Raw genomic sequence first — 17,032 nt, 5'->3', positions numbered from 1 at the left:
TTTGAATTATAGATGTAGCTTCTATTTTTTTGTTGTTGAAAAACTCTACGACTAATTTATGCGGCGTCGGAAGCTTCAGACTGTTGTTGTTGTCTGCTTTTATTCGATTATAATTACCGTTACCATGTTCTCCGATTCTCCAGCGATTCTCTGTCTCAGCTTCTCCGATAATAATATCGAATTTCAAAAGCGGCGTTTATGCCCAGTGACCTGAAGTTGGAGTTGAAGTTGGAAATGGACTTGGAGCTTGTGCGGCGGCGGCATATCAGGCGCCAATAGTTCTAAGATCTTGTTTTGATTGCGGCTCGGTCTGGTCGACGGCTCGCATTTTTCTTGTATTTTTCCCCGCGCATTTTCCCCCATTTTCTCGCCCCTACTTATTGTCTGCTCAGTGGCTTGAAAAACCTTCAACTCGTGACAATGTGAGACAAAAGTCGGCGTGTGGCGGATCGGCCTGGATCGGATTCGTTTTGGATTTCTGCATACCCGACTTTCTTTTGTCCGCTGCCCGAATGCAGCTGCATCTGGCAGATACTTGAAGCAGATACTTTGGTTACTGAGAGATACTCGCAGCCTTCCCACCTTGACGTCGGCAAATTAATGACATTTTGCACTTCATTATGCGACTCTGTGCGGCCGTTTGACACTTTGAAGTGAGGCACTCAGCCGAGTAGGAAGGAAAATGTAGGAAAAATATATATCTGCACGGTACATGCTAACGTTTTTGCGGTTTACCTGTGCCAGCCAGGTGATGTGCAGTTAACTTTTCCCCTTTAGGAGGGTTTTGATGACACACTCTTGGTCAGATTTTCCTGACTGGAATCGTATGATCTTCAGCAGATGGTTTTGAGTGGGATATATAGATGGTATTGATTGAGTTATATATGTCAGAGTGATGAATTGGGGAAATTGATTTGAGTATTTCTTTTGGGGGAAAAGTCAATCAAAGTCAGGCAAAATTTCACCAAAGCAAATTAGCCTTATTTTGATTTAGTAAAAGATCTAGGAATATTTAAGAACTAGATTAAAATATAGGAAATATTTGGAAATTGGTAGGATGGATGGATGGATTCGGGAAATTGATTTGAGTATTTTCTTTAAAGGAAAACTCAATCAAAGTCAGGCATAATTTCACCAAAGCAAATTAGGCTTATTTTGATATAGTAAAAGATCTACGAATATAAAAGAACTAGATTAAAATATAGGAAATATTTGGAAATTGGTTAATAAAAACGCTTTATTAGCAAGAATAGTTGTAGAATTCTAACCAAAGGGTTGCATTTATTTTGTAATAATGTTTAATAACCAAAAATAAGAAGTTTCTCAAAAGAAAATATTTATAAATTTGGGAGATCGTTTGTGTATATATTTTTAAAGAAGAAATAAAGGAAAACAGCTTAAAAATAAAAAATAAAAACTATAAAACTGACAGTAGCTACAGTACATAATAGAAATCTATGTAATTTTTATTAATAAATTTAAAATAAATAAGTTAAGAAAAACGTATTTATAATTCTGATTAAAAACTCCCATTTGCTCGAATTAAAGTCTAATATAATTTCTATTACCTCCCTAAACACCCCCACAATTTAATATAGTAAATTCCATATGCTTTCTCTTTATTCTCTCTAATTTAATTAATTATAAATAAAGCAGCATAACCACTCCTAGTTCCATCAACTATGCAGGTCAATCAATTAGGGCCCATTGAGTATCTAATTTTCAATAAAACTATTCAATTACGAATTGGGAAAGTGTTCCCATGACCGAGCCCATTTACACTTGCAGAAACGTGAGAAAATCAAAAAAATGAAGGGGAGGATTTCTGCAGCAGGAGGTGGAAGAAGGGGGATGGGCCAGGATCCTGGTCCTGGTCCTGGTCCTCGGCAGGAGTCTGACCGATAAATAACTTACCCACGCTTCCCGGAATACGGGTTCCGGTTGGATTTCATGGCAGTTCGAGGACCAAGGACTAAGGGATGATCCCTGCCTGTATTTGTTATTGGAATCACGTGACAAGTTGCTGGCAGGACCAAAGGACGAAGGACGAAGGGAGGTTGCCAATGGGAACCCGAAACAGAAATCATCCCACGGGATTCAATTTATGCGTGTTTGAATGTTTTTGATTGCGCGTTGCTAATTCAAATAAAATTCGACTGCTCCTGCAGTTTTTATTCCACTTTTTTTTTGTGGTGAACAGGACGAACAGGAGTCAAGTTGCGTGCTGGTGGCTCCGCAGGATCAGATGGTGCTGATGGTGGTTGAGGCTGAGGCTGAGGTGGTTCAAGCTGGTTGCTCCTTGCAATTTTAGCCTCATTTTCTTTTGTTTTTCGTGTTTTCTGTGGCCTCTCCTCGCCTTTTGTAATCCAAAGCCTTGGGGTGCATCAATTTAACTGACAGCTTTCAGCTGTTATTTCATGCACTTGGAGGAAAAATGTATTTAAAGTGGAAAAAACTGGAATATTATTAATCAGTGTATAAAACAAAATAAATACTTGAAGGTTTAGTAGGTTTAATTTGTCAAATTTTTAATGAAATCTAATGTTTTATAGTCATAAACATTAAATTCGTTCAAGATTTAAATCTGAAATATCTTGAAAAATACTATGAAAATCTCTATTAAGGTTAAACATTTTATAAATAATTAAATCAATATATATTGAAATAAAAATCAATTTGATTTAACCGTAAATTTTACCATTAATAACAAATTGCAAGTCTCTCAAATTACATTTATTAAACAACAACAAAACCTTTTACAAACTCATCTTAAAATCATTGTTAAATTATTATTTTTCAATAAATCTAACTAAAATTCAATTGAATACAACAATTACATACATTTCCCTGAGTGTAATAAACCCTGCATTGTAATAAAGTCAAAAGCAATTCATGTTTTCATTGTCCACCCAAGGGATTCCTAATTAAACAAATAAAGTGCAGGCAAAAACTCAAGGGAAATGCTTTGCTTTGTGTTGTTTGGTTTTTTTTTCTGCTAAACAATCGTGTTAAAAAACAGCAGCAAATGTCGCGCTAATTATTACAAATGATCTTCGATTTATATTTTATGAAAATTTTGGATATAGCAGCAGTAGCAGCAGCATATTCGAGCTGTCGGCATTATATTTACATAAATTTTAGCTATGAAAATGTTTGAAATTATTGCCGCTATATGGCATGGAATTTCCCTCATCCAAAGGCACCTGAAGATGAGAAAAAGTCGGCTCTATAAATATCGTCTAGGGCCATATAATTGATTTATGGCCAATGGATTGCCGCACGCCCAAAAAAAAAAAATCTGGAGGGGTCTCCTAAATTTAGAGCCCTTGCAGCTAAAACAACTAATTTAGTAGAATTTCGGCAGCGTGTTCTTCAGTTTTGTCACGTTCATGGGCAAATGTTTTGCATGATGATCGCGGGGCCACCTTCCGTCTTTCCTTTTCCCCCAAGGGGGAAAGAGAACGTGTCCGTTTGTTTTGTTTTTCCGGGCGGAATGAGCCCCACTGTCGCAGACACTGTCACAATTGACACTGACAATGCGGCAGGTACACGATCCCATCTCATCTTATACTCAGACTCATCCCATCCTCCGGGAGGGACAAGGGTATCCATTCTTTGGAGACGTGCCGTTAAGTTGTCAGTTGGTGGGACTTTGATTTCCATGTCAGGGAGCTACCGAGCTCCCGATCTCCCAGCTCTAGTTGCAGTTCCATAGATCTATAGCTCCTGAGTTCCTGAGTTCCGGAGCATACGCAGCGAAAGATTAATTGAACGTGCGCCAGCGAGTTATTAATCTTATGGAGCTTAGGCTCCTTTAGTGCACTTAGAGTAATTATGGGTAAGAAAAGGAATCAATTTAGTTATTTAATAAATTTATATAATTATTATTAGATTATTTCCTCTATAATATTTTTTAACTTTGTTAAAGAAACATATTAGATCGAAGAAACAAATAGACATGTTCTTAACTATTCATTTTCTTGGAAATATATATTATTTTTCAACTCTTCCTGGTTACAAGTTCTTTAAGATCCGAAATATTCATAGGTAAATTCGTAACTCCCCTGAGTTCCTATCTGGTCCTGCAATATAAATTGGTCCTTCGAGCCGTATTAAATCAACGACCTTAGAATGTATAAATTGTAAATTGAAAATTTATGTAAAGTTCAAATAAAAAAATAAAGACATATGTAAAAGTAAAAAATAAACTATTAATTACTTTAAAATCACCTTCAAATGTTAAGGAAAGTGTTAATTTTTGTATAAAATCATTTTTTATATATCAGAACTGCAAGAATATTGTATAATTTCATTACAATTTAACCGAAAATCAAAATGAGCAAATATGAAATTATTAATTCACATTTATAAAATATTAAAAAAGGTAATTACAAGAGAACTTACACTTCCCATTTTTATACCCTTGCAGGGTATTATAATTTCAGTCAGAAGTTTGCAACGCAGTGAAGGAGGCACCTCCGACTATATAAAGTATATATATTCTTGATCAGGATCAACAGCCGAGTCGATCTAGCCATGTCCGTCTGTCCGTCTGTCCGTCTGTCCTTCTGTCCGTCTGTCCTTCTGTCCGTCTGTCCGTCTGTCCGTCTGTCCGTTTCTACGCAAACTAGTCTCTCAGTTTTGAAGCTATCTGAATGAAACTTTGTAGTTAGCCTTCTATATACTCTCACTCGTATATATGTCGGAACGGGCCGGATCGGACGACTATATCATATAGCTTCCATAGGAATGATCGTAAAATTTTTACAAAAATTTTTTTAACTTTTTCAGTTTTCAAGAGAATTGGATCAAATTTAAGATATAGTCATTTTACTATACTCTACAATTTTGTGTAAAATTTTATAAAAATCGGACTACTATATCATATAGCTCCCATAGGAACGACCGATAAATTAATACAATTAAATTTATAACTTTTTCAGTTTTCAACTGATTTTCATCAAATTTAAGGTATAGCTATTTTATATTAGTCTTAAATTTTGTGTCAAATTTTATGAAAATCGGACGACTATATCTTATAGGTGCCATACAAACGATCGTTTGATGTAGAGGAAAAATGCAAATCTGTGTATGTAAAACTGCAAATATAATATGTATAGGTGAATGAAATGAAAGCAGCTATTACTTCATTGTTTTTTAACACAAATATATATAATTTATATTGTATGGATTCCTATTCATAGAAGTTCTATCTGCAAGGGTATATAAACTTCGGCGTGCCGAAGTTAGCTTTCTTTCTTGTTGTTAAATTAAATAGGTAATACATATAACTTACAAATTCCCAAATATACTAAAATATAATAATAAATTCATGAGAAATGTTACACAATTTTTCTCCGTGTAACATTGGCCATTGTTTCTAAAATATTGTGTGCACTTCTCTTGGCGGCGGTGTCAGCTAATGGGACCCGCCACTTGAGCCTTGATTATCCATCCACATGCCCAGACATACTATATAGTAAAGGTATATATGTATATGTATACATATATATCTGGGCAGCTGCCGATCTCTCTGCATTCGTTCTCCCCTAATTTGTTTACGACTCTGATAATGCAATTTTTTACTTGCCACAATCGGGGGCAGCAATAACATAAATATATTCACTGATCTGCTGGGAGCAATTACCGGGTGAGCCATATTTTGTCACTTTTTCTTTCGTTTTGTTTTGTTTTGTTGCGGTGAAAGTTGAGGCATTTTAATGGCAGAACATAATTTGGTTACTTTTTGGGGGGAAATGATCGCAGAATATTGAATTCGTATGCGTTATATCAGTCTGATCTCTATTTGACCTGCTTGAGTCCCGAAGATTGAACAATGGCCCGGTCTTAGATGGATGGAGGTGAGATTTCACCCTGAAATAAAAATCAAAATAAATGAAAAGGTTTTTTTTTGCGTAGCAACAAGGCCAGCACATGCCAGAACTTGCCACTAAAATAACTGCGCAGCTGCTCAGTGATTTTGGTTTTGTGATTTCATAAGGCAACGCAAACCGTATCCCAACCCCCTTCTGAAGTTCAAAAGAAGTAAGACAGAGGCTTGAAATACCCTTACATTGCAGAGAGTCAAGGAACATTATATTATAATATATATTTGAAATATTTTTTAAATGTCTTTTACAAGTATTTTTGCAGATACTTTTGTTCAAAATATGTTAATAATTGATTAAGTTGAATATTCCCTTCAGTCTTTCATTATTTTATAACCTTATTCAAAGCTAATTTAATTTATAAACAATCCCTGTAGACATTTAAGGGAACCCCTTTTTAGGGTATCTCAAAAGTAACGTCTTTGCAACTCGTAAACATTTCGAAAATGGCGCACTGAAAATGTAGCACCTTGAGCCGCAATCTGGAATTAAAAACTTAGAAGAAACCGACGGATTTCACCACCGAACTGGGAACCAGATTGTCACGGGGGAAGTTCTTGATTTCCAAGGAAAAGAACACCTGGATGCGAATAGGCGGCGGTCTTCGACTCTAAGGTGCACGACCACCGATAAAGAGTCGCAAGTTTTCACTATTTTGACGCACCAGTGTCTGCCACAGAAATCAACGAAGGGTTAAGTGCTACACAGAGAGAAATGGTGTTAGTTAATATTTTTATTTATTTATTTTTTGCTATATATAATAACTCCATAATATGATATATAATATTGAACTCCAACAAACCCCTTTGAACTAATTATGATAGTGTTTGATTCTTGTGCAACATCTAATATTTTAATACAGATTTTTTATAAGTTTTGTGAAGATTTTGTATAAATTTTGAATAGATTTGATATAGATTTGGTATAGATTCTATATAGATTTTGTGTAGATTTTGTATAGATTTTGTATAGGTTTGTAAAGATTTTGTATAGATTTTGTATAGATTTTTTAAAGGTTTTTGTATATATTTTATATAGATTTTGTATAGATTTTGTATAGATTTTATATGGATTTTGTAAAGATTTTGTAAAGATTTTTTATAGATTTTGTATAGATTTTATAAAGATTTTGTAAAGATTTTGTATAGATTTTGTATGGATTTTTTAAAGATTTTGTATAGATTTTGTATAGATTTGTCTAAATTCTGTATAGATTTTATATAGATTTTGTAAAGATTTTGTATAAATTTTGTATAGATTTGATATAGATTTTGTATAGATTTTGTATAGATTTTGCAAATATGTTGTACAGATTTCTTATAAATTTTGTATAGATATTATATGGATTTTATGTGGATTTTTTAGAGATTTTATATATATTTTTAATAGATTTTTTTAAAATATTTTTCTCTCCCTGCTTGAAAGCCTGCATGTGTCATGGACAAACATTGAGAATCATATCAGTTCGGTTTCCTTTGGCAAATGCTTATGCAAATAAACCAGAAACCGAGTGGATCGGGGATGAACACTTGCGTCATTCCGTAGTTCATAAACATTCAATTAGATCGAAAGGGTATCGTATCGTATCGTATGAAGGGTTTGCCAGAGGAAGTGCACACCTTGCTCCATTAGCATAGAATTAACCCCATCGAATATATATAGACAGAGAAAGAACAAGATTCCCACAGTGCCTGCGGACTTGTTTATTAACATGTGACAATTATGCTAAATCGTTAACCCTAACCCTTACCCTGAACCCTTTTGCCTGTTATGATTTTCACTTTTCCGAACCGAAGCCGGATGCACCTTTTTCATGGGGATGCAATCCAAGGATCAAGCATTCGAGGAATATGCTAATTTTATTTAACACCGACCCTGTAAATTACACTTGGACATGCCGCATTGCGGATAACACCTGGGCAGCGGAAGGAAGCAATACTCAAGGAAGAGGATATCGCAGAAGTTTCCCACAGCACTTAGAACTTCCTCGAACTAGATAAATTTTAACTAAATGATCTAAAGATATTGATATGGATCAGTGAGGCTTGCTTCCTCCAATCAGATGTTTGTTTTAAATTGAAATTTCTTTGTATTTTGTTTGGCTGTTTTATTTATTTTGTGTCCGGACATGTATAACAGAGCCCAATTCTCGATGGGCAATGTGGTGTCACGGCCATCGGGTTCATCAGTTCGAACGGATGGCACAGAGTTGACAAATGGACCGACACCGCGACACTCGCTCCTCTCGGCAAGATATAAGCAAAGTTTTGCCTATTTAACATTAAGGACACGAATGCCAGGAATAATGCATCAGTTGACACAGCGACTTTTCTCCGAAGAACCTACATTACAAAAGCAATACGGAGAGGAAGTACACAAGGATATCCGGCAAATAGTTGATGCCGTTGAGAGACTGCAAATGGAACTGAGTTGTGATCGAATGTTTCAATTATTTCATGGCAATCAGCCGGATAGGAATGAATGGAATGCTTTCCTCAGCGAACTGCCATATCCCAAAAGTTGTTACTTTCGATCCTGTTGGCTGCATGCCGAGTGTTACCTGTACCGGCGGATATATTCCTTTTTCGAAAACAGTCGTTTTCTTACGAATTATGATTGCTTTTCTCATTTGAAGCAGGAGGATATGATAGTCAGCAATGATGCCATGAAGATCCTGGCAAGGGCCACTTTTGCTTTGCTCGGAGATTTTGAGAATTTTAGAAAGTTATTGATAATCAATTTGTGGAGCAATCACTTTGCCAATCAGCTTAGTTGCTATGAATTTGGGGAGTACGAGAATCGGGAAAATATCGATGTACTTTTGCAAGTGGCACAAATTGATCGGCATTTACTTGTGGATGACTCTTTCCCTATATGGAAATGGTAAATGAATAACTTTATGTCCCAGACCTTTTCCTTTTCAGTGAATTTTTTCTTCAGTCCATTGAATCACAATAGAAATCCCATCTTAATCGATAAACCCTGCAGAGTTTTATCGATAAGAATCAGTTGAGATTTTTAACATTTCTCCCCTCTCTCTCTCTCTCTTAGCCTAATTAAAAACAGGAAAACGGATCCAGAGAGCACTATAATCGTAGACTATATCTGCGACAACGCGGGCTTTGAGCTCTTTACCGACCTGTTGTTTTTATCTTTTCTGGTGGACAACAAGATTGCCGACCAAGTGCGTCTCCATGTGAAGGCCATTCCCTGGTACATCTCGGATACCACAGCCCCGGATGTTGAATGGACACTGAATCATTTGCTGCGTCATGAGGACGAGTATCTTTCGGCAATCGGAAGGAAGTGGGAACGTTTAATGAAAACCGAAAAGATTATCATAGCACCCATATCACATTTTTGGACAGGACCACAGCCATATTTTGCAATGGTGGAACTAGATTGGGATCTCTATCGGTTGCTCACCACCGCCCGGTTGGCCATCTTCAAGGGAGATCTCAACTATAGGAAACTCCTGGGTGACTTTATATGGGACTCTTCGGAGGAGTTCATCACCTGCCTGAGGGGCTTTAGGCCAACGAATATCTGTGCCATTCGAGCGGTCAAATGTGAGGTTGTCTGTGGCCTGCCAGAGGGTAAAGCGGATGCACTGCATCGTCGCGATCACAGGTGGATCTTTGGGGGTTCCTACGGTTTAATTCAATACACTGACTCTCTGAAATGTTGCTGTGGAATGGAAACGAAAACCAAGCCACTCCTCAAACCCATTACTAGTGGTGGGTAAACAGATGAGCATTGAACATGCTGGAGCAGCTGGCCAAGTGTCTCAATCTGCAAGGCCGCTGGCATAGAAAACTCTTTTGCTCAGCAAACAAATGAGTGCGAATTTGTCAGCTGAATGTCGAATCTTTCGGTGGCTCGTTACGCCTTCGACTGCAAAGTGCTTCTCCAAAAATCCCCTCAAGGATCCAAGTTCCAGGACTTGACTAATGCTGTTGATTTTATGGATGGAGCCGGCGCACATGCGCATTGCAATCTGGAAATGGAAATGGAAAGTTGCCCGAGTGGAAATGCAAAAAGGCCAAAGGCAAGAGTCCATGGCGAAAATTAAATATGTGCTGATTAAATTGATTGTGCTTCCAGATCTAATTTCTCAATGTGTGCCTTTCCTTTTACCATGATTTTAAAGAAAACCTAACTCAGGCATTGCTTTTTTTTAAATAAATGTTCAAAATGCAAGTCAATTGTTAAAAGTGTAGAAATAAATGTAGCAATTTACAACAAAAGGTAAATATTATTGCTTTAGATGAAATCAAAGAAATTGTGCAATTTTCCCAGGCTAAATTTCTATAATTCTTTGCAGTCCATTGGTTTTCAATGGAAATTCTTATCAGTGGGAGCTCTTGCTGAGTTTTCCCAGGAATTATGAGAGCTTATCAAAAAGTATCAACTATAGGAGAATGCTCCTTTTACATTCTTTTACTTCCTTTAGTCCTTGCTCATTCGAATTAAATTATTTTACTTGATTTCCTGCCAACCAAAGAAGCTTCCAAATGAGCAAATCTAAGAAAGTCATTTAGAAATATTACAAAATCAAATGAACATTCCCACAGTAATTTTTTTTTTGTTTTGCTTAAGAAAAGAGCAACATGAGGTCGTTGCATTCCATTGCAACTTCGATCAGGTACAGTTTCTTCTACGGCAATTAATCAGCAAAGCGATTTTGATGTGATTTATTATTTTCCCACCGAAAATGAAAGCCACCCTGCCGCAGGACAGGATTTCAGTTACTGCGCAGCTGCAGGATAATGCTCATGCAGCAACAGGGTGGCGGCCAATGGGGTGGGTTCCTGCATAGGGATAGGGATTGGTAATGTGTCCTTGAAGGTAACCGGTACTTTGGTGCTGAGTGTTGGTGCCTGGTGCCTGGTGCTTGGTGCTTTTGGTACCCGACACCAGGTTGGCGGTGACGACGCCTCTTTAGAGCCGGTGCTTTTGTCTCACTTGGCTTATCCCGGGGGTTGCAAAAACTTTTTTATTTTCCCACCATTTTGGCTCCTGATTTTCCATCCCTTTGCGATCGGATTTAAGGGTCTTCTAGGGTGCGAATGGTGTGATGATGATGATAGTGCGCAGGTATTTGTAGGAAGACCAGCTGCTGGCATGTTGAAACATTCTGGAAAAGCTTTTGAATATCGAAATTACGAAGCATCTGGAAGTTTTTGAAATATATGTATATGTTTTGTACAGTTTACAATCCATTTTATATATGAAAAAATGATCCAAATGATCTTTGTAGTAAAAATTTTAGGGAAATATAATATAATATTAAACTGCATATTCTATATATATGTAGGAACCTTATTTAGATCTAAGTTTATTTTATTAATATGTGTCGCATATAAGAAAGTATTCTTCTTTATTTTAAAAGTTTATTTAGATATCCTTATTTTTAGGAACCTTTATTTAGGAACCTTATTTGGTTCTAAGTTTATTTTATTAATATCTATACCATCTAAGATAGAATTATTCGTTATTTAAAAAGTTAATTTAGATATAATAATATATGATAATATAGAGTAATATAAATTAATAATAATACTATATAATAATTTTCATAATTTAATTTGTATACATTTTAAAGAAAATATTTCATAATATTTATAACTTGTCTTAATTTAAAGAGAGATAAATAGATCAATATATAGTTAATCCATATAAAGATGGATAAATAGATAGATTTATCTCCCTTAGTAATCTTCATTTTAAAGAAATATACATATTCTTAATAATAAGTCATCGAAGGTATACTTACATGAGTCACTATAAATACTTGAAATTAATATTAACTTCTCCAAACCTCGACTATGTAACAGGAAGTGTTGTAATAGTTAGAACCCCATCGAAGCTAAGAAATACAGCACTTATTGAGTAAGTCTTATCAATCATTGCACTCCAGACAAGTGCTTAAGTTCATAAAATACTCTTTACTATTTACCCTCCCCCCAAAAAAAATATACTCACATTCACTTTAACCCATCGAATGAGTCACTCGAATCACTATTAAGTAATACAAACTACGAAGCTAATTGTTTGCCAAAGTGGAAGTACTCGATTTATGGCAGACATTTTCCAGCCTGGGATAAGCAGGAAGTTTGTAGGGGGAAGTCCCCAAATGGCTACAGTGCCACCCGTTCAGCCATTAGCAAGAGTCACCTGAATTATGACCAAATTAAATTGAACTCAATTCGAGAGTGCAATTATCGGAGAAGGAAAGCCGTTGACATAAACCTCTCCTCGGGATCATTGAATGCCGCCAAAAGGAGCAAGACAAGTGGCCATTTTAACCGGTGAAAAGGTCAACATTTCGTAATCAGCTTAGTTGTGGCTTTTTGGTTTGCACGTAACCATAACCATGCCCCATGTCATCCTATATATTTCACAGGCACCGCACTGTCAACCCGCCAGCGCGGCAAAAGATTGTGAGACACAGAGAGCTCCCAGTCTCCTGACCAAGTGGTCTTTCGTTCACCAAAAAAAAAAAAAAAAAATAGCAGAAAAAATGCATAAAAAACCAGCGACTATCACCCGCTAACATTCAAATTCAAATTTGCTTAGACCCACCGACAAAAATTAGCCGCAGACTTTGGGCGCTAATCTGGTTTTAAACAGAGCCACAGAGTCGCTGTCCTGTCTGCTGCCGCGATGCGGGTGTGTTCCACTCCAAGCCACGCAAAAAAAAAAGAGTTTTCAAGCCTTTTGCGGGCACTTCAGGCAGTGTTGGTAATAACTCAAGTTATAGCTAAAAATTGGATCAATTAAAATACATAAAAATATAGAAATTAAGTTGAAAACAAAACTTAAATAATGGGTCTATGTAAAAGTCAAGTCAAGTCAAGATATGGGATTTCCTTAAACTTGTTTCATTTCTAATCCTGATTTCTTGCTCTGATAATTCTTATAAATTAACATATTAAAATATATTTTTAGTTTCTCTTTAAAATATTTTTAATACATACTAATAAATACATCAAAATATATAAATTAAGTACAAATTATAACTTAAAGGATGAATTTATGTTAAGCAAAATGTAAGTCCAGATAAAGGGTTTGCAAAAACTTGTTTGATTTCTTATCCTTTTTTCTTGCTTTGATAATTCCTAAACAAATTATCAAATTATTTGTATATTAAGGTTCTCTTGAATATATTTTTAATACATACTAATAAATACATAAAAATATGTAAATTAAGTAAAGAACAAAAATTAAAGAATGGGTATATGTTAAGGTAAAGTCCAGTCATAAAATTGCTTAAACATTTTTATTTCTGATCCTAATTTCTTGCTCAGTCACTTTTTAAATAAATTAACAAATTAAATATTATCTTTAGGTTCTCTTTAATATATTTTGAGATTAAATGCATATTAAGTAATCTTGGTATGTATATATTTTTATATATGAGTAAAAAGTCTTATTTCTGAAATATATCATTTCTTTGTCAGGGTTTTCCTACCAAAATAATCTCTCATAAATTCTTTTAAAATTAGTACACAACTAATAACTAATGAGCTGACATTTTTCTTCTATTAAAATATTTTATTAAATCTCTTTTCTTATTGAGATATAGTTTAAATACATTAATCCCTGCTAACTGTACCCTTTAAAATTCTCAAAAAATAGTCTACAAAATAGCCAAGTTAGCAAAGCCGGCACACGCTTGTGTTTTGGCCCGTTACTTGGCTTTTTTGTTTGTTTGTGGCTCACCTCATGTCCAGCAACCAGTTTATGGGTGAGGTGAGGTGTGTGCGAGTGAGTGTGTGTGAGTGTGTGTGTGTGTGGGGCACCCGCACCTGGCCAACTGCCCAACTTGCGACGACTTTGCAACGGCAAAACTAAAACTGGCCAGCTGCCGCCAGACAAGAGGCTATCCCTGCCCTACCCACCCTGTCCCTATGCTATCCTCAGTCTTTAATATTTCACTAAACTATCCGATCCTATCCAGTACTGGCCTTACCCATCTACCCCTGTCCTATAAGACGATCCTGGCCCAGGGCTGTTAACCGGTGCTAGGATCCATTTATTGGGCCTTAAATGTTTTACAACGGGTTGAGTGTTAAAAAATTTAAAAATTTAAAAGGTCATTGGACTGGTGAAATATATAAATTTAGACCGAAAAAATAGGTAGCAAAGAGAAATTAGAGAAGTCATCTTGATAATAGTGAATGTTGAGTAAAATAAAAATGTTGATAGATATTTTTAGATCGAATTAAAGGTTCTTCTGTAGCTGTGAAACTGTTTAGTGTTATAAATTCATTTTAAAATAAATAACTAACAAATTCTTAACAACCTGCAGCCTAGAAATCGAATAGATTTCTTTATATCCATTATTTTTTCACCCCTTTCATGATTCATTTAAATTCAAATGAACTTAACTTAACTAGAATGCATTTCTTTTATGATCTCATATTGGCTAATACCTTAATGTCCCCAGTTAATTGGCCAAGTGCCATGTGAAATGTGCAATATTTTCCATAGGATTCCACCAAAAAACCCATTTAAGTATTAATGGTTATTGGTCTCCAAGACATGAAGATATGAAAATATGGGTTTATGAGGGTGAATAAAGTTAAGAGGGCTTAATAAAATGTAAAAATTTTGGGTTTATATGCTAAGTAAAAACCAATCCCCTAAAACAATTAAAGGAAACCGAAACCGAAACCGAGCGACACTTTAACTCAAGATTGATGGTCGAGTCGACTAAACAAGGAAACGCCTTTCTATTTTGCCATTTGACTATTTTTAAAAGTTTTTTCTCTAAACCAAACAGGTTGCCAATCGTTCGAATAAATATCCAAATAAAAATCCGTATAAAAATCCACAAAAGTGCGGTGTAATTCGTCTACTCAACGCCAGAGTGTGATTTGCTGATTAGCAACACTCTTTCCGTCATATTCTGAAACCCAATTACAACGCCACTGACAAGACAAACGGCCAAACAGTTGCAGACTCCAGGTCCAGTCCAGGCCACGTGAACACCCTTATGCAAAAAAAACCAAATCAAAACAGCATAAAAAGTCGTAAATCTGTGCCAAAGAAAAATAAAGAAAAAACTTACAGGCAGCCAGGCGAACGTACGAATGGTCTTAGAGCATGTGCCAAAGTCGAGGGGGAAAAATAGAAAAAAACCAGCGAAAATCCTGGCCAAGACACTTGGCCACTCGAGACGGCAACTGCGGTTGTGGCTGTGATAAAATATGAGACAGTGGGGCAGACAGTCGACGGTTTGGGCTTTTTTTTTTTTGGCAGGGACCGGCAATGATTCAGTACAAAAGCAGGCGAAGGAAAGAAGTCCGCAAAGTCGTAAGTAAATATATAACGCGCTGGACAAGACGTCCCATACCAGACGCCACCTAGCGTTCAAGCGGGGCAACCTGTCAGTCCCAAAAAATATAGAAAACAAATCTGATTAGAGATGTGAGAGTTATAGGATAAATCAGGGGTTATATAAGATGTGAGCTATGTAATATAATTCAGGTGATATAGAAGCTTCTTTAATTAGTTATTATTATACTCAGAAGTATAATTCTTTTTAATGAGTATTTAATATTCTTGTTTAAAATATAGAATATATCTTATTTTAATGATATGATATTATTATAATAACAAGCATTTATAAAAATATAAATAATATTACTTCTGTATTTATTTCTCTCAAGAAAATCGTAAATTTCTGTACTGTTAAATAAGAGCTTTACTTTTCTATTTGGGATATAGAATTTACTGCTTAAGGCTTTAAAAATATGATTTATATTTGTTTATGTTATATTATATATTATATTTCAATCATTTGTTAAAAATTTATACTAAAAACAGCACCTTATATATAGAAAGCTCTAAAAACTTGTCAAATGATAGTAAAAGACTGGTATTGAGTACTGTCCAACCAGGATAAATTTATTATAAGTATAAGACCTCATAATTCAAAGAAAACTCATTGAAAAAACTTTAAAAACATTCCAATACAATACAATAATAGAAGCTAAATTTATGTTTATAAATAGCAACTCCTACAGCAAATATAAAAATCTATTAAATACCAACTTTTACCCATTAAAAATACAAGTACGATAAAAAGAAATCATAAATAATTGGCGTGTCACGCTCCCAGCTCCATCATTCAGTAAAGCTCTCTCCATATGCAGATTGGGGTTCCTTTTTTGCAAATGTCATGCATTTGTTGCTATTTTCAATATTTATTTATTTGCCAGGCAGTGCGCCGATGCATTAGAGGCAATAAAATAAATAAAAATTGAAATTGACTACGTCAGAAAATTTTGGCATTCATAATGCATGAGTTTTGATTTCTTGGCGACGTTGCCGCCAGCCAAAAGTCCAGATATATATAAATAAAATAAGAAAAAAAAAAACATAAAAGTTCAGCGCGAAAAATCACTTAACTTTTCCATTGAATGGTGAATATGAGGATTTATGTTAACTACTCGACTTGTTATAATTGGTATATTAAATGATTTAACAGTTGGCCAGAGCTCACAGAGCCCCAAAAAGCAGAAATCAATTCGCGGGTGTAGCCAGGGAATGGAACTGAAGTGACTCCGATCGTGGTCTCTCTGCACATTCGACGGCGAGAAAAACTGGCTTAATATTATTTATGAGCCAAGTGCTTGGCCATATCACGTAATAATCACGCACATAAATGGCCAGTTAAATGCCGGGCCAGAGAGCTCCTTTTGGGCCCAGTTGCATTTCATATTTCATTTTGCTTGATATTTGCCAAACATGTGGCGAGAGTGGCGCAAATAAAAAATTAAGTAATAGATTTTGTCGCTGCGATAACGTAAAAGTGCTAAAATATTTCAAAATGCGTCAAACTTAATTTATAGATAATTTTTTGCAAACGAATTGAAGGTAGATTGGACCACCACGAGGTTAGGTAGTTTTTTTTGTGGGAGTAGAGATCGGTTGAGTTGAGTTTTCAATGGGATTGCTATGAATATATCACTTACTTGAATATTTATTTATTAATAAAATCAATATATACTCCTATGCCTTCTTAACAGTCAAGTTCTTTTGAGTTTTTGATTCCTTGTTTCCCTTTTAACTTTAAACTTGATTGACCCTGCATCGAGTTCACGAAGAGTTTAACTGTCGAACGACAAACGATT

The 17,032-nt window shown here is 35.5% G+C and overlaps 2 protein-coding genes across 2 annotated transcripts in view; both read left to right on the top strand.

The window, feature by feature from the left end:
* Positions 1–17,032, top strand: part of kek3 (leucine-rich repeat, immunoglobulin-like domain-containing kekkon 3 protein) — a 238,020-nt gene that overhangs the window by 42,285 nt on the left and 178,703 nt on the right. The gene's annotated exons all lie outside the window — the stretch shown is intronic.
* On the top strand, positions 7,905–10,135 carry LOC110182366 (damage-control phosphatase 1). Its single transcript, XM_020950407.2, has 2 exons — positions 7,905–8,771; positions 8,940–10,135. The coding sequence occupies exons 1-2, from the start codon at positions 8,017–8,019 to the stop codon at positions 9,631–9,633; spliced, it is 1,449 nt and encodes a 482-aa protein (XP_020806066.1). The 5' UTR covers positions 7,905–8,016; the 3' UTR covers positions 9,634–10,135.

The sequence above is a fragment of the Drosophila serrata genome, unplaced genomic scaffold (genome assembly GCF_035046125.1).
Source record: "Drosophila serrata isolate PLE 108 unplaced genomic scaffold, ASM3504612v1 contig_240, whole genome shotgun sequence".
In the NCBI taxonomy this organism is placed as follows: Eukaryota; Metazoa; Arthropoda; class Insecta; order Diptera; family Drosophilidae; genus Drosophila; species Drosophila serrata.
This window is presented reverse-complemented; position numbering and strand designations above follow the sequence as displayed.

Excerpts from the sequence above, each read along its gene's own strand:
- LOC110182366 (XM_020950407.2), top strand. The coding sequence starts at position 8,017 with ATGTATAACAGAGCCCAATTCTCGATGGGCAATGTGGTGTCACGGCCA. Across the intron at positions 8,772-8,939 it reads TCTTTCCCTATATGGAAATG|CCTAATTAAAAACAGGAAAA; the intron begins GTAAATGAATAA and ends TCTCTCTCTTAG.